The following is a 23,076-nucleotide window of genomic DNA, read 5'->3' on the forward strand; positions in this document are numbered from 1 at the left end:
GGATAAACTCTTAGTTTTTACATTGTATACTTGGCAGACATACCAAATTTGGGTCAGGGGCTTTTAGTAAGAAAAGTCAACGTTAAATACCAAATGCATATTTAATACTGAATTTTGGACCCTCTTCTACAAAAAAGAGAACTTGCTCTCTCATAGCTAACATTTCGTGGCATGGGATGCAGTGTTTCCGAAGACTAAATTTATGTAGGAAAACACATACCTTAGTGCTATGTTATAGACAGATGTCTTACTTTCTTTAAAGACATCTTTTATTGAGTATGTGCACGAATGGTTAAAAAAATGTATTGCGTGCATGCATGTGTATGAACAGATATATATATACACACACACACACACACATGAATACATGCATACGTACATATGTACATACATAGATTAAAGGCCTCTGGCAACCTTAAAAGTGAGCCCTAACCCTGGAATTGGGTGAAAAGCCACTGGATAAACTAAAGAGCAATCACGAATCCATTGCCATTAGCCCTAAACCCAGAAGAGCCTTATTGGCTCTAATTTAATATAAAATTATTGTCAAATTTGATTATCTAGTTTCCCAGCCCAGGGCTTACAAGCAGGGGCCAATTAGATGGAGAGAAGGGAAGGATGAAATGAAAGCATTGAGCTGTACAGCTGATGGCCTGGCAGGGAAAGAGAATATGGAAGAGCTCAAGCAAGTGTATGATTCCTTTCTATTTGATAACCCAGTATAAGAATGACTGCTTAAGATGATAGGAAAGCACATATTATATTTTTAAAAGATTTTTCATCAAGAACAGTTAAAGGAAACCAAATTTAGGCCCGAAAGGAGGAGTAAACCAATTATCATGGACAATTCACTTATGTGAGCGCCTCCTCATCCCAGATTCTTTAATATGGATTCTTTGGCCCCAGCAGTGAAGCAGCAGTTACCGAGCTCTCTACACGAATGAAAAGTGCTCGGTCAGGGCACTTTGAGATAGCAAGGACAAAAGCACGTTTCCTCAGTTTCCCATGGGGAGACACAGGGATTTGTTCAGAGAGTTGGTGGAACATAGCCCATTGCTTCAGTTCTCGTGAAATATTTTCTACCAAAGCATCTGGCATCCGTGAAATTAAAACATGAACATTCATTACTTTTTGACTCCAAAATTCATTATATCTGAATGAAATACTGATAATAGCTAAAAGGTTAGCAATTACCTGAGTAAATGTAAAGATGAATTTGTTTAAAAATAATACAAAAACCGAAGACATTTTTATTTAGAACTTTCTTCATGCAAACATTTTCCTTTTAATAACCTTTTATTCCTTGTATTTCTTTTTGTTTTTATACTCAGCCGAATTGCAAACTAATATTCTCCCTCTGTCATTTACATTTAAATATCTGTGGCCCTTTTAGATTACAGTGTTATAGGGATTGTTCATATAAGGGTTATGTCAGTTAAAACAGGCTTGGATTTTAAAGAAAAATCCCCTTTCATACTCAGTAAGTTTTAATGTAATTAATGGCTATTCTTGAGCTAACTAGTCCACACTGAAAAGCTTTTTTATTCTCAAGGACCTTCTTTAAGAAATTAATAAAGTTTACACTCCTAAAACAAATTGACTAATTGGAGAAACTTAATGCAGGCTCCAGAGGTAATTGAACCATTAACTGGTTTATACGCTGATTAGATTGTCTTCAAACCTAAAATGAAACTATGCCTCCCAAAGTATATTACCCATTCTAGGAATAGTGAAAAGTTTTATTGCCGAACTGCATTATTCCCACTCCTTCCCCCGTTGCTTAATTGGAAAGGTTAGTGGATTCTGAATTGTTCTAATATACAGAGACCACCAAATTCTTCTCGTGTTTCAGAACCCAATCCCTCCTGAATTAGTACCTGATTTCCACTAGTCATGTTGAAACTCCACGTTTCCTTTAAAGCTCTAATTCCTAAAAAAGCAGAGTTTTAAAAGAACATGAAAAATAACTCCATAGTCAGTAACCTTCTTTAACTACATGGAGTGCATGGCATTGATATATATTTAACAGTGACCTCAGCAACCCCTTCATCTCATTTGTCATCCTGTACATTTCTTCAGACATTTCCAGAACTCACATTTGTTCAGTGCAGTGCACTATGTTACAAGATGTGGGGAAAGAAAGCCAAGAAATGCTGCTTCCCAAGAACACGCAATTTTAATGGGGTGTACATGGATGCCGTTATTTTCTCTCACAAAAAAAAAAAAATAATGAAAAATCTATAAGGATGTGTAAGTTCTGATGCAAACTAAATAAATACGTGACACATTATGAGAAGCTATAAAGCAGTTCTGTAATGCATCTGGAAACATGTGAGCCATTTTATAACTGTCAGTAGATGGTGTCCCTTTGGCTGCAAAGAGGATCCGATGGCTGAATGGTTGTCTTTGGTGACTAGTACAGTCAGTCCTAGGATGCTATGGTTATACCACACAGAGTTCATTTTAGGTCCATCAGATTAATTACTTGTATAAGTAACCTTTTCAAACATGAGTGATTTACATATTCATTTTGGTATATGAGCCTACATACCACGGAAGAGAGTAGAAGACATGTCCCAGCTGTGACATCATTGGGCACAGCAGAGTGCGATGAAACACGATTGCCTTCAACGTATCTCATTTGGTTTGCCCCAGAACTGAAACATACCTTCGGTTACCTGTAACTTTATGCTTGGTCCTTGTGGAATGGTTTAAAGGAGGTGTATTTGGAAATGATCATCTGAAAGCGTAAAAATCACTCCTTCATTAGGGTTAAACCATGAGCTTTATTATTATGGATGGTGTGTGCCTCTCCTTCGCCGTTAACTGGTTTCCATCTCTTTACCCAGGACTCGGGGCAGGTCATCCCCCTCATTGTGGAAAGCTGTATTCGGTTCATCAATCTCTATGGTAAGCCCTAAACTATGGTATTCTTATTTTAAAAAGTAATTACCAGGAGTCTGAGTACATGTGTCTTTCCTTTTATTTATTTATTTATTTATTTATTTATTTATTTATTTATTTTTGTCCTTTTTTTGCTTTTTCTAGGGCCACTTCCCTCGGCATTTGGAGGTTCCCAGGCTAAGGGTCTAATCAGAGCTGTAGTCGCTGGCCTACGCCAGAGCCACAGCAACTCGGGATCTGAGCCATGTCTGTAACCTACACCATAGCACACGGCAACGCTGGATCCTTAACCCACTGAGCAAGGCCAGGGATCGAACTCTCAGCCTCATGGTTCCTAGTCGGATTCATTAACCACTGAGCTACAGCGGGAACTCCTGTCTTTGCTTTTAATCCTTACTCATTGGGAAAAGGGGGACCTGGAAGATGTGATGGCATCTTTCATGCTCTTTTCCTTCTGTTCTCTGTAGGTCTTCAGCATCAGGGCATCTTCAGAGTGTCCGGTTCCCAGGTGGAAGTCAATGATATTAAAAATTCATTTGAGAGAGGTAATTGCCTGTCTATACTTATAAGCAAACCTTGTTAAACAGTCATCATTTTCTGTAGCATGAAGCGGCGTACTCACTCTCTACATCGTCAAAACCTTTCTCTACATTAACTTTGTTTTGCGTGTGGAGTTAAGAATCTATTTAGAATGGCTGAGAAATGAAGCCAAAAATCATAAGCCTTTGTTACCAAGTCTAGAAAAGCATGGGAATTTTGTTTTGTTTTTCATTTTTTAAAACGTCATTGAAGTACAGTTTACAATGATTCACCATGTTGTGTTAATTTCTACCGTACAGCAAAGTGATTCAGTGATACATATACGCGTAGCTACGCTTTCTCAGATTCTTTCCCCATGTAAGTTATCCCAGACTACTGAGCAGAGTTCTTGTGCTAGATACCAGGTCCCACAGTCATTAGTATGAAAAGCATATGAATTTTGAATTCTGATTTAGGATTGGCATTGATAATCCGCAGCATATTGTCAAAGGTAACTCATGAAAAGGTTTGAGAAGAGTAGCAAGAACAGCCCTGGGCCTCCATTAGCAGGTGCTTGAAGTGACTCATCCCAGCTGGATGTCTGTTTCCTTTGTCAGGAACTCTCTTTCCTCTCGTTAGCATCCTCAGACCTTCCCCTGTGACCTTAGTTGGTACCCTACCCTTGTCCCCATTTGCCTGTCAAATAAACCCTCCTAAACTGTTCATTAGCACATTATAATTAGCAAAATCCTACACATTCACATCAGGCAGACCTAGAATCAAATCATACTCTTTCATTTACTGTGTGATTTGGGTCAGGTTACTCCTCTCTTTCTTTGGCCTCGGTTTCTTCATCTGCAAAATTCCAGGACTATGTGAGAATTGGGTTTGATCCATGAAAGGGCCTGAGTCTTGAGTGGTGGCTCTTAGCTAGTAATGCTCTCCAATTATAATGATTTGTATTGTGTCTCCCTATGGATACGTCTGCACCTTCCCTCCTCTGCCTAGAAGTCAAGCCAAGGATACGGAGGGAGGGTTGTCAGGGCTTAGAGACAGGGTGAGCTCTTGGTCCCTTTTGCCCTGACCCAGACTTGGCACAGAACCCTTGAAAGTTTGAACTTTGATTGAAGAGGTAAATTCGGAGCCAGACTGTTTTTCTGGTTCCAAACCTCTGACTGATACGATGTGTAGAAGAGCAGCCTCCCCTCTCAACAGCTGATTGTGCCAAATCTCGTACATGGACCATCATCATGATAAATTGAAATGTAGTAGAGCATCAGGGTCTGCGCCAACTACCACAAGCAAAATTCTTAATTATTTTTCCTTGGAAACTCCCCTGATATTTGTTTTTTGTTTGTGATCTCTTTGGATGAGGCTTTCTCACAGCGGGAAAAAAAAATATGTGGGTGAATTTGTGTTCAATGGTTTCCTGCCCTAGAAGCAGAGAAAAAGGAACCACAGGTCCCTGAAAATAAACTGCCTTGAGAGGGGGGAAAAAAAAAAGTTGAAGTGCAATGTACCATTTTTGTGAACTTTAAGAGCAGACCTGTGCATAAAAAATGGAACTTCAGACTGCACATTATGTTGAACTTCCCAAGGATTTTATTACAGTTTAATTCTCAGGGAAGTGGACTGGCCGGGTCAGTTACCTAATATTTTAAAAGTGCTTACCACAAAGAATAACATAACTTCACATTTATGAAATATTTCTTAAATTTCCATTTTTTATACAAATTCTTTAGTACTTTTACAGATACTCTTTCAAATTCTTCCGATTTCAGAATCTCCCAGTGCTGAAGGCAGTTTTCAAGTGTGCTACCAACACTACCATGCCACTTTGAAAAACACTTATTTAATTGTTTGTATTCACAATTAGGTGACTCCTATAGTATTTCGGATAAATTTTGCTGAGCCGTATAGCAAAGCCAGACAGACCTATATTTTTTCTTTTTCCCAGTAAGAGAAGAGACACAGAATATAGTATTCAACTTCATGTCAAACTAAAATTACAGATTTTAGCTTTTAAAAAAAAAAAAGTTGGATCGAATTGTAAATCCCACAATATTTTAAGATTTTGGTAATTTGTAAGGGATTATTTAGTAGCATAAGATTTCTTAAAAAGCTTTATTTTAGCCAGCTATTTTTAGGTTAATCATGGGGTAGGATATCTAAACCAATAATTTTAATTTTAGTACCATATAATCTTGCATAAAGTGTAATTAAAAGATACATATATATGTAATATATATATATTTCCATGTATATATAGAGAGAGAAATGTGTGTATGAGTATAGACACATATTTTTGTTCAGAGAAAAAAAGAAGCAATGTGCATATGCCTAATTTTTTTTTTTTTTAGGTGAAAACCCTTTGGCTGATGACCAGAGTAACCATGATATTAACTCAGTTGCTGGCGTTCTGAAGCTCTATTTCCGTGGGCTGGAAAACCCCCTCTTTCCTAAGGAAAGATTTAATGATCTGATTTCTTGTATCAGTAAGTGGACTTTTTTTTTTTTTTTTCAATTCTTTTCCCACCAGAATTATTTCACTAACCCATTTCCTGGAAAAGGCAGTGGCCCCTCTCCATGTGTCCTCCTCCCCCGCCACTACCCCATCACCCCTGAACTTCTCAGGCTGTTTGCTTTCTCTCTGGATCCAGCGTGAGTCATCCTCCCAGCTGTGGCCTCGCCCTTCGCTGAGTGGGCTCTGCTCCTAAACATCCATCCTCAGGCTCTGCAGAGCCCGAGAGTGTCCCGCTCAGTGGCTGGAAGGCTGGAATAGAACAGAGGGGCAGATGCCAGCCAGCCGAGGGAGAGAAGGAAGCTGTCAGCAGGGAAGTGTAACTTCTTTTTTGGCCTGTTCTTGGTTTTCTCCACTCCATCTTTGAATGTTTGAGAAATCAGGGAAAAGGAGATAAGGAATCATTATGACAGTGCAGGAATGGCAGGTGGCAATTGTCTGTCACTGGGCATCCCCAGCTAATAGGCAGAGTCGCTCTAGGACCGTGTATGAAATAGCATGAAACCCATAATCACATCAGCAGAGTAAAGCATTGCTGTTTTCTTCAGAGGGTGTATGTGGGACGGGGGGGGGGGGGGGGGGGGAGGGTGGCTTTTGACACTGCAGGAAGGAATAGGAAAATAATGATACCAGGAATTAGGTACTTAACCACAGCCACATCCCATATGTCTATAAATGCAGTGTCCCTTGAAGTCCCAAGTTCCCAGGGCAGGGTATAAAGCTGATAAATCACATAAGGGAAGGGAGTTCCCATTGTGGCTCAGTGGCCATTGTGGCTCAGTGGCAACGAATCCAGCTAGTATCGATAAGGACACAGGTTCAATCCCTGGCCTTGCACAGTGGGTTAAATGATCCGGCGTGGCCATGAGCTGTGGTGTAGGTCACAGACACAGCTCAGATCTGGATCCAGTGTTGCTGTGGCTGTGATGTAGGCCAGGCAGCTACAGCTCCACCTTGACCCTTAGCCTGGGAACTTTTGCCACAGGTGCAGCCCTAAAAAGACAAAAAACTTAAAAGGTCACATAGGGGAGGGCTTTCTGAAGAATCAAGGTATTGAACAAACCTCCTCTCTACCTCATCCCGCCACCTCCCCAACCACCCACATGAATCTATAGGTCCAATTAACCTCTGAAAATTGCTTACCCTTCCTTGCCCTGTCCCATCGCCGGTGCCTTGGTTTCTCACCTGGACTGTTGTTACAGTCGCTTAGAGACTCTACTTACAGGTTTTGCCCTCTGTCCTTACCACCCCTCCACCCCTATTCACCCCTCCCCCCATAAACACCCCTCCCCCCCATCATTCTTCCTTTCACATGGCAACTAGATTCAAAAAGGCAAACTGAGTGTTATACCACCATCCCCACCACCCACCCCAGCCCCTCGTTTAAAACCTATTTCAGTATTTCCCTCCTGAAAAGAAAGTCCTTGGTGTGGCTGGTTCGTAAAATGAATTTCTTCCTCTGTGTGATCTCTCTACTTATATGTACTCATCTCCTGCCACCCACCCTGTTGACTTTCTCTTCCAACAGTAGCAACCTGCAGGCTTGCCGGGCCATTCCCCACCTCCATGCCTTTGCCGGTGCTGTTTGATCTGCTGCCTCTGCCAGCTATTTGACATCCACGAGGAAGGATTTGCTGAACTGGCGCTCCTCCCGGCCAGCCATCCTCCTTAGCACCCAAGGCAGCATCAATCACTTTCTCCTCTACTAATAGTCCTCTGGGTGCATATATCTATAATTTTTCTTAAAGCCCCAGATTACAGTGTTTTTAACCTGTCTCCCTCTGCTAGAAGGAGTTTAGGGAAGAGGCTAAGAATGTAGACTCCACGCTCAAACATCGTAGGTCCCAGTTCAAGATCCAGAGTGCTCACCAGCAAGTTTCTTAACCTCTCTGTACCTCAGTTTCATCATCTATAAAATAGGGAGAGCATTAGTCCATATATCAAAGGGTTGTGAGAATTAGATGAGTCAATACATGTAAAGTGCCAAGAAGAGTGCCTAGCCTGGAGTGTGAATCAATGGAATGCCTACGTTTAATTCCAAAGGCATGGAAGGGCTTGATGGATTATTCTGTTTTGTGGCATAGTTAATTAATCCCAGGCATATGGTGAATGCATAATTCATAGTTGTTGCGTAGAATTTAAGTAAAGAGTCAAAATTCCCCCAAAATTATTTTGTCAGCCTCCAAGCCTAAAGTCCTGGATCTCGTTGGGTATGAATTCCCCAGGCATGACTCTCCAGCCCCACCCCATACAGTCTAATGTCTTGTGTGGAATTCAGAAGTGCGCCTGTGTGTCCCATTCCAAGGCCCTCACGTAACCCGAGTCATCACAGCAGTCTCTGGCCCAGCTGGAAAGAACAGAGAAGGAGGTGTCACACTTCTGGAATTCTCCTTTGGCCATGTGCAGAGATTTCCCTTACATCCTAGCCAGAAGGTTTAATTCCAGAAAAATGATAAGCACTCTCTAATGCCTTGTTTCTAGGTACCTACACCATCAACATTTATGTTTACAGGTTCCAGCTGGATAAAGACCATTGGGTAACATTGTTACTACTGCAGAATCACCTCACACTTGCATTGGAGGAGAAATATTGTTTCATTGTGGTTATTAAAGGCTGGAGACGTCAAGTCAAAAAGATCTAGGTTCTGGAGTTGCTGTTGTGGCTCAGTGGAAACGAACCTGACTAGAATCCATGAGGATGCAGGTTCGATCCCTGGCCTTGCTCAGTGGGTTAAGGATCTGGCATTGCTGTGAGCTGTGGTGTAGGTCGTAGACTCAGCTCGGATCCCCCATTGCCATAGCTGTGGTGTAGGCCAGCAGCTACAGAGCTTCTATTCGACCCTTAGCCTGGGAACTAGGTACGGCCCTATAAAGACAAAAAGAAAGTCTAGGTTCAAATCCTAGCTTCACCACTTAACAATTTTGTAACCTTGGGTAGAGATCGATACTTAATCCTTTTAAATATCTGTTTCTTTATCTGCTTCATAGAATCTATGTGAATAAATACTCCATACAGAGTGTTTTAGCATCATGACTGTCTCAGTGAGCCTTAGTATATGTTGATAGCGGTCATCATTACAGCTATTACAACTGCTCCTACTATAAACTCAGGTCATATGGGCTAGCACCTGGGTTAGCCATTTACCAATCTGTCCAACTAAATATGTCTCTTTGCCACAATTTCCTCACAGGCATTTAGAAATGATGTTAGTTTAACCTAGAAATTCTGCTGATTCCAGCATGATTTTCCCCAAGACACTAAATGTTTTGTGACCATCCGAGATAAGCTTTCTCACAACTAAATATGAAACCAAATAGGAAGAACATAAGGGAAAAAATAGAAAATCTGCAGAAATACTTTTCTTGCATGCAAGCAGCACCTTCCATAAAATGCTGCAGGTGTAAATGAAGAAGCTGCAAAGACGCTTCCCCTTGTACTTAAACAATGGATTAATGAAAGCTAATGGATTAATAATCTTTGGGTTAATTTTTATGACAATAGTCTCGAGTGGAAATGAATACCCTCCAGGGCATCTCAAAGAAGCAAGAGCCCCCTCGAGCTTAAGGCCACTAAGAATGCTAGGTACACACGCCGGTAGTGATTTGACTGTGCTAGTAATTTAAGTAGTATTGGTACTGTTTTTCTTAGTGCTGTATTGAGTTTCATCAGTGGTGACTATTGTGTCCCAACCATACTTTCACCTGTAAGTCCTGTTACATTCAGTGCATAGTTTTGCAGAATAAGATGTTTTACAAGAGCATGTAATGGCACTTTGTCTAACAATCCCTTTTCTTCTAACATCTCATCTCGTTCAAAAAGGGGATTCTTGGCTCTTATTGATGTATCTCTAGGTATTTTCTCTTAGCAAGGTGACCATGATGTATCTGTATTTTTCCTGGATTTTTTATAAATTATTTGAAAATGGTATGTCATTCATCATACATCCTTTCATCAGTATTACAAACTTTTAATGGTTTGGACCATCGATTAACTACCTACAATGTTGCAAAGCTTTGTCAGGATTCAAAAACTTGATGTGTGCATACAAGAGGTTTAAAATCTACTGGAGGAGAAAAGATGTTTCCAAATAGATGCCGTCTAAGTATGTGATAGAAGCACAAAGATTTAGGAATGGTAGCCGAGAGAAGTCTCATGGAGATGAACTGTTTTTGTCCCTGACATTTTCTCCTAGTATTGCCTTAATTGGATTTGATTTTCCCTGTTAAGTTTAATTTCTTGTGATATTTATTTTGTATAGAAAAAAAATCCTCTCTTTTCATCTTTTGTAAGTTTACATAAGTCTCCAAACACCTTCTACTTTTTGCTTTACCTATTTTTGAATTGTTTGGGGAAAGGTTTTGTGTGTGTGTGTGGTGAGTTATTATTGTGCCATTTTTATGCCCCTATATAAGACCACGTTATTTGAAAGCTTGCAATTATATGTAGAAAGCGGGAATTTGTCTTAGCATTTTCTCTCTCTCTTTAATTCTCATAACATTTTAGTTTTTTAATATTTGTTTTAATGTTTATTGAAATATGTTTGATTTACAATGTTGTGTTAGTTTCAGGTTACAGCAAAGTAATTCAGTTCTACACACATATATATAATATATGCATTCTTTTTTAGATCTTTTCCATTATAGGTTATTATAAGATTTTGAATATAGCTCCCAGTGCTATACAGTAGGTCCTTGTTGGCTATTTTATATATAGTAATGTGCATATTTTAATCTCAAACTCATAATTTATCCTCCCCCTCTTTGGTAATTATAAGTTTGTTTTCTATGTCTGTGAGTCTGTTTCTGTTTTGTATATAAGTTCATTTGTATCATTTTTTTTAATTCCACATATAAGTGATACCATATGATGTTTGTCTTTCTCTGTCTGATTTCACTTAGCATGATAATCTCTAGATCCATCCATGTTGTTGCAAATGGCATTATTTCATTCTTTTTATGGCCGAGTATTCCATTGTGTATGTATACCACATCTTCTTTATCCATTCATCTGTCAGTGAACACTTAGGTTGCTTCCATGTCTTGGCTATTGTCAGTAGTGCTGCTGTGAACATTGGAGTGCATGTATTTTTTTTGAATTATGATTTTCTCCAGACATATGCCCAGGAGTGGAATTGCTGTATCATATGTAGTTCTATTTTTAGTTATTTGAGGGACCTCCATACTGTTCTCCATAGTGGCTGCACAAATTGACATTCCCACCAACAGTGTAGGAGGGTTTCTTTTTTTCTCCACTAGTATTTATTTTCTCTAATATTTGTTGTTTGTAAACTTTTTTATGATGGTCATTCTGACCAGAGCGAAGTGATACCTCATTGTGGTTTTGATTTGCATTTCTCTATTAAGTAGTGATGTTGAGTATCTTTTCATGCACCTTTTGGCCATCTGTATGTCTTTGGAGAGATGGCTGTTTAGATCTTCTGCCCATTTTTTGTTTAGGTTTTTTGGTTTTTTGATCTTGAGCTATATGAGCTGCTTGTATTTTTTGGAGATTAATCCCTAGTTGGTAGCATCATTTGCAAATATTTTTTACCAGTCTGTAGTTTGTCTTTTTATTGTGTTTACAGTTTCCTTTGCTGTGCGAAAGCTTTTTGAGTTTAACTAGGTCCCTACTGCTTATTTTCGTTATATTCCTATTACTCTAGGAAATGGACCCAAAAAGGTATTGCTGTGATGGATATCAAAGAGTGTTCTGCCTATGTTTTCCTCTAGGAGTTTTATAGTATCCAATCTTCCATTTAGATCTTTCATCCACTTTGAGTTTATTTTTCTGTATGGTGTTGGAGGATGCTCTAGTCTCATTCTTTTACTTGTAGCTGTCAGTTTTCTCAGCACCATTTGTTGAAGAGACTGTCTTTTCTCCATTGTATATTCTTACCTCCTTTGTTACAGATTAATTGGCTGTAAGTGCATGGGTTTGTTTCTGGGATTCTCTTTCTTTTTTTTAATGTGCACTATTCATTCCCCAATTCACTACAAATTTCTTTTTAAACATTACTTATCTGGATGAAGACATCAGAGGCAATCTAAACTTAAACTTGATAGTATCTCCACTTACCCCCCAGGGTGGTTTTTTTTTTTTTTTTAAGAAACCATGCACTTTGTGAACGGTTTTGTGACTGTTCCAGATCATGCCCACACAGTCTGGGCAGCTTCTAGAATGTCCGTGAACTGTGGCTTTGAGATTCTCTAGGGCGTAAATCCAAATGACTTGCTCTCGTAGAGTTACTCAAGCAATTCATGGTCTTTCTGGCTGCCTCGGGACTGTGAGCCCAGAGGAAATGTTTGCACTTCATTATGTATTATTATTTAGGGCACTATTGGGACACAAGGAAACTCTTTTTAGGAGGACAGTTTTTTTTTTTAACCTGTCACCAAAACAACATGTGGTCGTTGTACAATACATGAAAAATATTTTAAAAACACAGAACAAAATACTGGCACCCATGATACTGCTACCCAAAGAGAATCAATGGTGTATTCATATGTTGTTGCATTTTCTTCTAATCATTGTTTATATTTGTATGCATACGTAACTATTTTTAAAAGCCAAAGTGGAACTGTACTGTTCTATTTGTAACCTACCTTCTTTTTTACTTTTTTTGGCAGAAAATTTCAAATATATACAAAAGGATATAGAAAGATATATTTATGTATAAATGCTATTAATATAATCACTCAGCTTTTTTTTTTCTTTTTTTGACTGCCCCAAGGCATGTGGAATTCCCAGGCCAGGGGTTAGATCTTAGCCACAGTTGTGACCTAAGCTGCAGCTGCAGCAATGCCAGATCCTTAACCCACTGTGCCAGGCCAGGGATCGAACCTGTGTCCCAGCACTCCCAAGATGCCACCAATCCTGTTGCACCACAGCAGGAACTCCAATAATCACCCAGTTTTAATGATTTCCATTTCTTAGCTAAACTTGTGCCACCCATACCCCTTATATCATCCCTCTGGCATCGCATCATCTCATCTGTACGTACGTGTCTCTGGAAGATAATACAGCATAGCCACCATACCATTCTCATGCCTTAAAAAAATAACAGTAATTCCTTAAAGTTATCAGCCAATCAGTGCTTACTAAAAAAATCAATTGTTTAGGAGTTCCCGCTGTGGTGCAGTGTGATAAGAATCCAACTGCAGCGGTTTGGAACACTACAGAGGTGTGGTGGATTCAATCCCCAGCCCGGCACAGTGGGTTAAAGGATCTGGCGTTGCCACAGCTGCAGCTCAGATTCAGTCTCTGGCCCAGGAACTTCCATATGCCATGGGTGCAGCCATAACAAAAACAAATAATTGTTGAATATGCAATATGATTACTATAGAAAAACTAGGAAATAAATGAAATCATCTATAATTCTTCTGCACAAAGATAATATAACCTTTTTAATTTCTTTCCAGATTTTTTTCTATACATGTATTTATGTGCTTTTTAAGGTCATTTATTGAGAGACAGTTCTCATACCGTATAGTTCATCCATTAACATGTATAATTCCGTGATTTTTAGTATATTCAAAGGATTGTGCACCCATCACCACAGTCAATTTTACAACATGTTCATGACTCCAAAAAGAAACCCCTCTCAGCAAACATTTGCCATTTACTCATCACCACCACCACCCTTAGCCCTAGACAACAACTAATCTACTTTCTTTCTCTCTATATTTACCTATTCTGGCCATTTCCTATAAATCCAGTTATACAATATGTGGTCTTTTGTGACTAGCTTAATTCACGTGGCATGTTTCCAGGATTCATCCATGTTGTAGCACATATCAGTACTTTTTTTAATTGCCAAGTAATATAGTTGTGACTATATCACAACTACATACTTTTAATAAAAGCTGCTAGTGGATGTAAGATTTCTTATAGAGGTGATGAAAATGTTCTGTAATCAATTGACGTTATGGTTGCTCAATTCTGAATGTACTAAGACCCATAAAATTGTACACTTCTAAATATGTTAATTATATGACATACGAATTATATCTCAGTAAATCTATTATTAAAAATTATCATGCATATTTGCTCTTTATAAACCACTTTTTAAAATTTAATGGTATTAACACTTTCCCACATCTCTAAGTATTTTTCAAAATATAGTTTTCAGTAGTCGTATAATGTTTTTTGTTTTATTTAAGAAATCCCCTAGTTTTAGAAATTTAGATTGTTTCCAGTGACCTTGTAGTTATACAAAATACCTTGATGCACCTCTTGATACATAAATCTATTTGCCATATCTGATCATTTCATGAAAAAAAAGCTTTCTGGACTCTTTTCCAATTGTATGTTTTTGTTGGCAAAAATTCTCTCAGCTTTATAGCCATACCTGATAGTTTCCTTTCTGAACTCTAAATTTCTGTCTGATGCATTTTAATGATTTTCTTAAAGATTCCTTATTCCTGGATTTCCCTTTGTGGCGCAGCAGAAGCAAATCCAGCTAGAAACCATGAGGTTATGGGTTTGATCCCTAGCCTTGCTCAGTGGGTTAAGGATCCAGCGTTGCCACAGCTGTAGTGTAGGTCACAGACACAGCTCGATCTGGCACTGCTGTACCTGTGGCATAGGCCGGAAGCTGTAGCTCCGATTAGACCCCTAGCCTGGGAATCTCCATATGCCACATGTGTGGCAATAAAAAGCCAAAAAAAAAAAAAAAAGATTCCTTAACAGTATTCAATAGGCCTAGTATCAGAACTGAACAGGTAAAGCTTCCTGGGCTAAGACAAGACTCAGATTTGACTAACCTCAATATAATAATTCAGAAGAAGATATATTATTTATATATTTATATCTAGAGTATGGCTATTTAACTAGGAAAGAACATTATGGCATGATTCACAGAAGTCAAATCTACTAATGGTTAATTAAAGAGGTTTACAGGCAGTTCATTTCGTACTGAGAAGAACAGCTGGTAAATCATCTTAAGGTTAGGCTAAGATCTATCCACATGTACTAAACATCTCTGTTTTCCTCTTTCCCTTTCATTTGTACACATAAGTTATTATACACACAACAGATTGATATCTTAACATTATTAGAACCAAAGAATGAACCTAAAAATACCCTGGGACTGATCAACTCCCTTTGATTACTGCTTGTTGGGCTATGGAGCTCAGAAATAGCTGTGTGCCTGCTCTCATGTTAGCCATTTCTAAATGTGGCCACCAAGGAATTTCCTTCCCTATCTTCATACTTAAAGATAAATTTGCATCTTTCAATTTCTTAGTTTTCTGACACACACTTTTGCAAATAGTGCCACAGAAGAACTGATATTTTCAGAGGCATGGCTATTTGAACTTTTTGCCATTTTTCTGAATTAACTTGTGTTTGCTGGTGAATTTTTCACACACCTTTACATGGAGCTGTCAAACCCCCATGCTGTGGGGTTGACATGCTGACATGAGAACCTTGCAGTGCAAGGAAAAGCGCATAAATCACCTAGGGAGCTTCGAACATGTGACCGAGTTTGGATGAATGCCACTTTTCCCTAATTACATGAGATGCTGAATTGTGGAAACAAAGCCCAGCATAAAAGAAATCCAGATGAAATACTGATTTCTGTCACTGACGACTTTTCTGAGGGGAAGAAAAGATCCATCTTTTCATGCAGGATAAAATGGGGAAAGACCATGAATTGCCACACTCAGAGCCAGCTGCGAATGCACATTAATCAGCGTGTTCGTAGCCACCATAAATTTTGACCCGCTAACTGGACCCAGGAGAGTCAGTCAGTCATTTGAACCAGAGCGGGACTCCTGTAGGATGCACGGTGCAAGCCTGTTGAGCAACCAGCCAGGTACTATCGGAGTCCTGCTCCCAGGCGTCGTGCTCTGGCCTTTGGGACACATAGATCTGCTACTACTTCAGGCATGCAGGCAATTCTGTTTTGCTTCGGTTTGTGTTGCAGAGAACGCCTGCCTCACGTAATTTTATCTAGTAGCAACAAGTGAAAAGTGGTTTTTATAATTTAGAAGACTCTAAATTGCTCCAGGCCAGGACCCTGGACCTCAGGGAAAACAGCAGTGGGTCAGAGGAGATGCCTCAGATACGGTGGTACCCCCAAGGTGGTCACTTAACGTGTTTTATTGGTGATGGCTGCATCTCACCCAAAGGCACACAGTGTTATGTTCAGATATGTACCTGATATGGATACAATAATGTTCTGCTTGAAATGTGGCAAGTGAAAGGGTCCTGACCATGTCCTCTTCTGTCTGTAGGAATCGATAATCTCTATGAGAGGGCGCTTCACATCCGCAAACTCCTCCTGACCTTGCCCAGGTCGGTCCTTGTAGTGATGAGGTACCTCTTTGCCTTCCTCAATCAGTAAGTACCCGAACACTCTGCCAAGATGCTCATCGAAATCCCATTTGCACCCCTCTGAATTCTGCCTTTGTTCCTGGAGTCTGAAAAATGTACTTTGGGTTCCATTTATCAGCAGAGTCAAAGGGAAGATGGTTGAATAGAGAATGAGAGTACGTTTTCGCTCAGCCGATCAGGGTCATTGTGTGACCTGCCTTCCATAAGTCTAGTCACCAGATGTGGAAACAGTGGCCATCCGTGCACAAACATACAAGTATGAAATATGTGTCAAATACGTGTTTTTCCAACTTCCACCCAAAGCCAGTGTCATAAATGTTCCTGTCAAAATAATGTGAACCACCTGCTTATTGCAGAAAATTTCTGTGATTTTTAATATTGCAGTCAGGGAAGAAGGGGAATTGTAGATGAGACTTAGACACAGATCCAAGAAGGAATTTTCTGCCAATTCATTATAATGAGACCTTGTCGAGAACATGATATTTCTAAAACATCTCTAAAACAATGTACAGAAATATTAAAAACCACTGCATTATCTCCAAAGAAACTTTACTCCTTTACTGTAGGCACCTTCACTTTCAGTTGTGTGACTTCCAGATGCATAGGCTCCATTATAAAAAACATCTTCCCCAGATTCTATATGAGTCCCTTTGCTCTTCTATGTTTCAGTTAAGAAATTAGAAATAAAAAATCTAAAGGAAGTAAGATTGGGGAAATGCTTTTTCACTCTAGCATGAATTCTGCCTTCTTAACATTCGAATATTTTCTCTATTTTGCTGGAAGTTTGGGGTTCTCAGAAGCCACGGGGATTTATTACAACCCTGCCAACTATTCCTGAAATCATACCCCATTCAGATTGACCCCCAAAAGCCAAGTATCATACAATAGGGAACTGCTAGCAGAGAACAACGCAGAACGGAACCAAAACATCCACAAATGACATTTGTCCAGAAGTCACCTCTGGAAATAAGCAGTGTCTAGAAAGATGGATATAGATAGACCATTTTGGGGAAATAGGTACTATAAATGTTTACCTTTAAATAAGCCTAGTCTCAGGAGTTCTCATGTAGCTCAGCAGGTTAAGGATCCAGAATTGTCACTGCTGTGGCTCAGGTCACTGCTGTGATACAGGTTCGATCCCTGGCCCAGCAACTTCCACATGCCATGGGTGCAGCCAGTAAATAAACAAACAAGCAAGCAAGCCAGCCAGCCTATCTCCCAGGCAGTTGTAAAAACCTGAAGGTTTTCCATCTTTACCTTTAATTGCATGTGCTTCTGCTTCCCCAACACGAAGGACCTTGCATTCCTGCCGGCCCTCTCCATGCTGTCCCTACCAAATTTTCCTGACACACCTTGGCAAAACCCACTGTGAACCAGTAAACCACAATGGACTAGGAAGGCACACTGACCATGAATCAAGAACATTGTCAAAACCTGAATCTGACTCACTGTGTAGCTCAACAGAATGGCGACTGTGCCATGAAATCCGACAGCAGTTCTGCCCAAAGATGCCCCCTGGTTCCCACACCTGCCTTCATGCAGCCCATCCTCTAGAGTAGGATGCTTGGGACAGGAATTTTGGAAAGAGAAATAACTGTTCTTTTTTCATTGTAATATCAAAACATGCATATGACATTTTTACATCAAGTTTTTGCTCTTCAAGCCAGCACTAAATTAGAGTCCCAGAAAGACTGTGACTCTTCCCATTGATCTGAAGTGTGTCTTTGGAAAATGAGACCATTCTTACTCTGAGTCTCACTTGTCCTTCCAGCATTCATTTTCAAGATGATCTGTGACATGATCATTGGCTGTTATTGTGAACTGTTTTTAAGATTTTATGTCTGAGAAAGGGCAGAAGGGAAATACACATGTTAGCTGTGGAAATGATGCTTTTGTATTTTCTACCTTCAAGGATATCTTATTTCCAAAAAAGGGTCAAGTATCACCTCACATGGTGTCTCAGCTTCTTTGTGTCTGTCAGCATCTCACAAATGCAGTTGAGCCTCTTTTTTTCTCTCCTTCCACTTGTCATCTGCTCACCTGGATTTTACATTTCCTTTCAAGGTTGACATTTTATACACTTCATGATAGATTCTCTAGCTTCTCTGTAGAGCAGCACGCTGCCCATATGTTAGAGGCACAGCAATAAAGAGCTGGCTTACTTTCAGTCACCTGTGGAAAATATCTCACAAGTAGCCTTTGGATTGTATTTAGAAATTAGTACTCAACAACCAGAAATCTCCCACAAGTTTGTAGTGTGCCAGCTTTAAATGGAATAAGAGAATTGAGGATTTTTTTTCCCCCTTCTTTTGTAATTATGGTGTCTTTTGAGACACTGGGTTGACACCTAGTGTTGGTAATCTTACCCAAAAGCAAATTATAAAGCCTAGATTTGCTTGCTTGTTTTCCATTGGCTCAGAGAAGAGATGCTCCATTTGTTTTTTGGTTTTGTTTTTTTCTGGGCCTTCCTCCAGATTTATGGGCGAAAACGGAAACCCAAGATAGGTTTTGGTTAGTTGGAGGACAGTTTTAAAGACCTCTCCATAAAGCTTTATGAGATGGCTACTGGCCCTCCCAGATCTACTTGAGCAGCAGTTACAGCCTGACTGTGATGTTTACAAATGAAATTCATCTAGTTGATCTTGGTCTCCATCATAGTAGAGATGCTCTTCAACTCCCTTGAAAAATGCCACGTAACTAGGATTTCAAGTTTTCCTTTCAATTTTTACCTGGTTGAAAGGCTAGGTCACTTTACTTTCTTTGACACTTGCTGAGCCACCTTCAAGTGGGATGGACTATCATTCTATGCTGATCATAAAAACCAAATAAAATCTCTTAGATCCTTATTTTCCGAATATGAGTTTTCTTATTAATTGATTTCCTTTTTTTCCCCCGTTCTTTTATAACTCCTTTTTTGCTTCCTTTTGTAGTCTTTCACAGTACAGTGATGAGAACATGATGGACCCTTATAACCTGGCCATTTGCTTTGGCCCCACATTGATGCCTGTCCCAGAAATACAGGACCAAGTGTCTTGCCAGGCTCATGTGAATGAGATTGTCAAAACCATCATCATCCACCATGAGACTATTTTCCCAGATGCTAAAGAGCTGGATGGCCCTGTTTATGAGAAATGTATGGCTGGAGATGACTATTGGTAAGTCCAAGAATGTTAGTCCTTCTCCCCTTGGAAATATATGGAAGAACAGGTATCAATTAAGAAAAAGAATTGACTATAAGCTCCTAGCGCTTCTAATTTAAAAAAGAAAAGAAAAGAAAAAGAAGAAGACGTGGAATCACTTGAATAAATTAGAATACTAACACACATAACAACACTGGCTTCTTATTATGGAAATTCATAGTCGTACCTCTCTTTTCCCCAAGCTCCCCAAGCACAACATCTTTTTAGATACAGCCTTCCTATCAAGACTTTTAGTTTATTTTATTTGCTTTTTAGGGCTTCATCCTCAGCATATGGAAGTTCCAAGGCTGGGGCCAAATCGGAGCTACAGCTGCTAGCCTATGCCACAGCCACAGCAACTCAGGATCCAAGCTGCATCTGCAGCCTATACTGTAGCTCACGGCAACGCCAGATCCTTAACCCACTGGTCAAGGCCAGGGATCAAACCTGCATCCTCATGAATCCTGAGCCACAGTGGGAACTCCCTCTATCAAGGCTTTTGTAGAGCAAAAGTCTTGACATATAGAGCTATATTAATTTTTACCATTATATCAAGAAAAAAATCACTGAAGTTCACTGCGGCGTAGTGGGTTAAGAACCCAACTGTAGTGGCTTGCATCTCTGTAGAGGCACAGGTTCAATCCCCTGCCCAATGCAATGGGTTAAAGGATCCATTGTCTCCACAGCTGTGGCGTAAGTCACAGCTGCATCTCAGATTCAGTCCTTGGAGTAGGAACTGCCATATGCCATAGGTGCAGCCATTAAGAAAAAGAAGAAAAAAAAACACATTGATTGAATTGACGGATTTCTTTATCATTCCTAAAAAATTTTGATTCTGTATAAAGTATTTCAGAATTCTCATTTTAAAGGAGCCCTGTCAACCAAATGTGTTTTCATTCTCACTTCTTTTCATTTTCCTTCTTACTAATAAATATTACCCTAACCAATTATAGTAGTCATAGTCACTTTGAGCAAATGTATTATATTGTTGGATAAAATGTTTTTAACATGGCAGTACAGTCACCTCCCAGTGAGGTGTATGTAAAAAATGAGGAGTGTAGTCAAAGGAATAATCCCACAGGTAGGGAACCCTAAAATGTTTATGTTCACTGTTTGATAGATTAGTTCCAGCTTCTAAGAAATCCTATACAATAAAAGTGGTTTTGATTCCTTGAGTTCCTACTGTGTGCCAGCTTCTTAGAACATATGATGTCTCTCATTCTCACAACTGCTCTACCAAATAATTTCATTTTTTTTTTCCGTCTTTTGTCTTTTTAGGGCCACACCAGCAACACATGGAGATTCCCAGGCTAGGGGTTGAATTGGAGCTGTAGCCTCTGGCCTACACCAGAGCCACAGCAATGGGGGATCTGAGCCACATCTGCGACCTACACCACAGCTCACAACAACGCCAGATCCTTAACCCAGTGAATGAGGCCAGGGATTGAACCCACATCCTCATGGATGCTAGTTGGGTTCCTTAACCACGGAGCCATGATGGGAACTCCTACAAAGTAATTTCAGAGAAGCCAAGGAGGCTGTCCAGTGACTAGTGGTTGCTGGAGGCAGCCCAAGTTTGTCTGATGGCAGAGTCCACACAAGTCTTCCCACCCAACAGCTGCCTCCCAGCCTGCCTCTCTAAGCCTACTTCAGAAACCACTCTGTGCAGCTCAGACTCAGGAACAGCTAGAAATAGAGCTGTTGAAAAGCCCTTCATTCTGGACCCTCCTCTGGACACTGTTTCCCAGTGCCTTACTGGGGATTAAGTAGAAGTAGAATAAGTAGCTGAAAGACCTGAATAACTGAAAGTGCACTTATTTTTTCTTAAACTACAGTATATCTTCAAACCACAGATGATTCTGTGCCTTAAGAAAACTCAGAGTTGACTATTCCCAGAAGAACAGCTTTCTATATTAACAGCAGAGGATGATAGATTCCAGTTCTATTGTAGATGCAGCCATTTTCCATGAAATTCCATTTTAAAATATTTACTTGAGCACTTACTATGTGCATATACTGACGAAGTTTGGCTCTGGGGAAGATCAGTGCATAAAACTCAGCCCTGGTGAGATTCCGAATTTTATTTTCAGAGTTGTATTTGTTTTAAGGCCAGTGTCAGTCATGTTTAGTATCTCCACATATTTGGGGCTATATCAGTAAGTTCTGCTGTCTTGTTCATTTTACCAGAGAGCAAGTCTATGGATGTCTGGTCAATAGTATTTGATGCAATGTATTCTAGGACTTTTTGTGGTTGCTCCTTTTTTACAAAGAGGGTAAAAGCCCCGTAATAAAGATGCTTGCAGCCAATAACATGTGCTTGATTACGTCCTTCTCCTATGCCATTGTTCTCTATGGGTATCGCTCATTTTAAACAGAAAGTCAATAATACAGCAGTTATCCTGGTCCCCCAATGCCAGAAATATAATGGGCTTTTACAATAATGTCAAGTTTATGTTTATGACCAGTGCCTTCCATTTATGTGCATGCATTTGAGAAGAGATAATGGTAAAGTTAAAGGAAAAAAATCTGACTCTGTCAGATATAAAATGAACATGTGTCCAGAAAAGATAAAAAGATACTACAGCCATTTCAAAGCAGAAGTTGAAGAGACATCTATTTTTATGCAAAAGAGAATATAGAAATGAATTTGCAAAAACTGGCGTATCTGTAGGGAATAGGATCCATATATCCTATTCCACTAGAATTCAACAAATTTTCACTTTTAAGGAGAATTCGTTGTAATACTGTCAGTTTCCTGCAAGTTAACTTTGTTTTGACAGAGTTTTAAGTGTCAAAGATGAAGGGACCTACTCCCATAGGGTTGGAGAATCTTTCAGGGGCTCCAGCATTCCATTGAAAGGCTGTCCAATAATTCTTTGGCCATTCCAAAGTCTTACATTTTTACTTACTACATAACAACTGTTCATTTTTGAAAATCTTTCCACTTTGGCTTTATATGAATTTCTATTTCTGCTCCTCAGTGACAGCCCATACAGTGAGCACGGTACATTGGAGGAAGTGGATCAGGACGCTGGTACAGAGCCCCACACCAGTGAAGACGGTATGCACTTGTGCCCATGCTATTGTAACACTAGTCTTTATCTCCATTTTTTAAAGAATGATTTACATTATGAATTCAGTAGATACAAAAGAATGTTTCCTCAGAGTTCCCTGGTGGCCTGGAGGTCAAGGGTTTGGTGTTGTCACTGCTGTGGCTCGGGTTTGTTGCCAGACTCAGAAACTTTTGGGGCAGCAAGGCCCCAGAGGTCAGCCTACAGAAAATAAAAAAACCATGGTTAATACAGATATACTAATTTTTGTGTGTTTAGATGTCTTTTTTTGTGAAATTCCTATCAAGGCTTTTGCCCATTTAGGGCCTACTTGCTGACTATTAGTTTCTCTGGGCTTTTTTTGCTTGGCTTAATTTAGTTTGGCTTGGGTTTTTTGTTGTTTTTTTAATTCATAAGAGTTCTTCGTGGGTCTGAATCAGGTCTTTTGGGGGTATATGACTTGCAGATATCTTCTGCTCTGAAGCTTGTCTTTTTTGTGCTTATTATGTCTTTTGTTAAACAGAGGCTCTTCATTTTAAAGAAGTTGAATTTACGCATCTTTTCCTT

At 39.6% G+C, this 23,076-nt stretch overlaps 1 protein-coding gene across 1 annotated transcript in view; it reads left to right on the plus strand.

Annotated features, from left to right (window-relative positions):
• The window catches only part of SRGAP1 (SLIT-ROBO Rho GTPase activating protein 1), a 305,344-nt gene that overhangs the window by 259,562 nt on the left and 22,706 nt on the right, over positions 1-23,076 (plus strand). Inside the window, exons 13-18 of the mRNA XM_047787114.1 lie at positions 2,850-2,910; positions 3,372-3,449; positions 5,784-5,918; positions 16,181-16,286; positions 19,211-19,435; positions 22,441-22,520. Coding sequence (XP_047643070.1) covers positions 2,850-2,910; positions 3,372-3,449; positions 5,784-5,918; positions 16,181-16,286; positions 19,211-19,435; positions 22,441-22,520 — 685 coding nt within the window. The remainder of the gene's footprint in view (positions 1-2,849; positions 2,911-3,371; positions 3,450-5,783; positions 5,919-16,180; positions 16,287-19,210; positions 19,436-22,440; positions 22,521-23,076) is intronic.

This window comes from Phacochoerus africanus, chromosome 7 (genome assembly GCF_016906955.1).
Source record: "Phacochoerus africanus isolate WHEZ1 chromosome 7, ROS_Pafr_v1, whole genome shotgun sequence".
Taxonomy (NCBI): domain Eukaryota; kingdom Metazoa; phylum Chordata; class Mammalia; order Artiodactyla; family Suidae; genus Phacochoerus; species Phacochoerus africanus.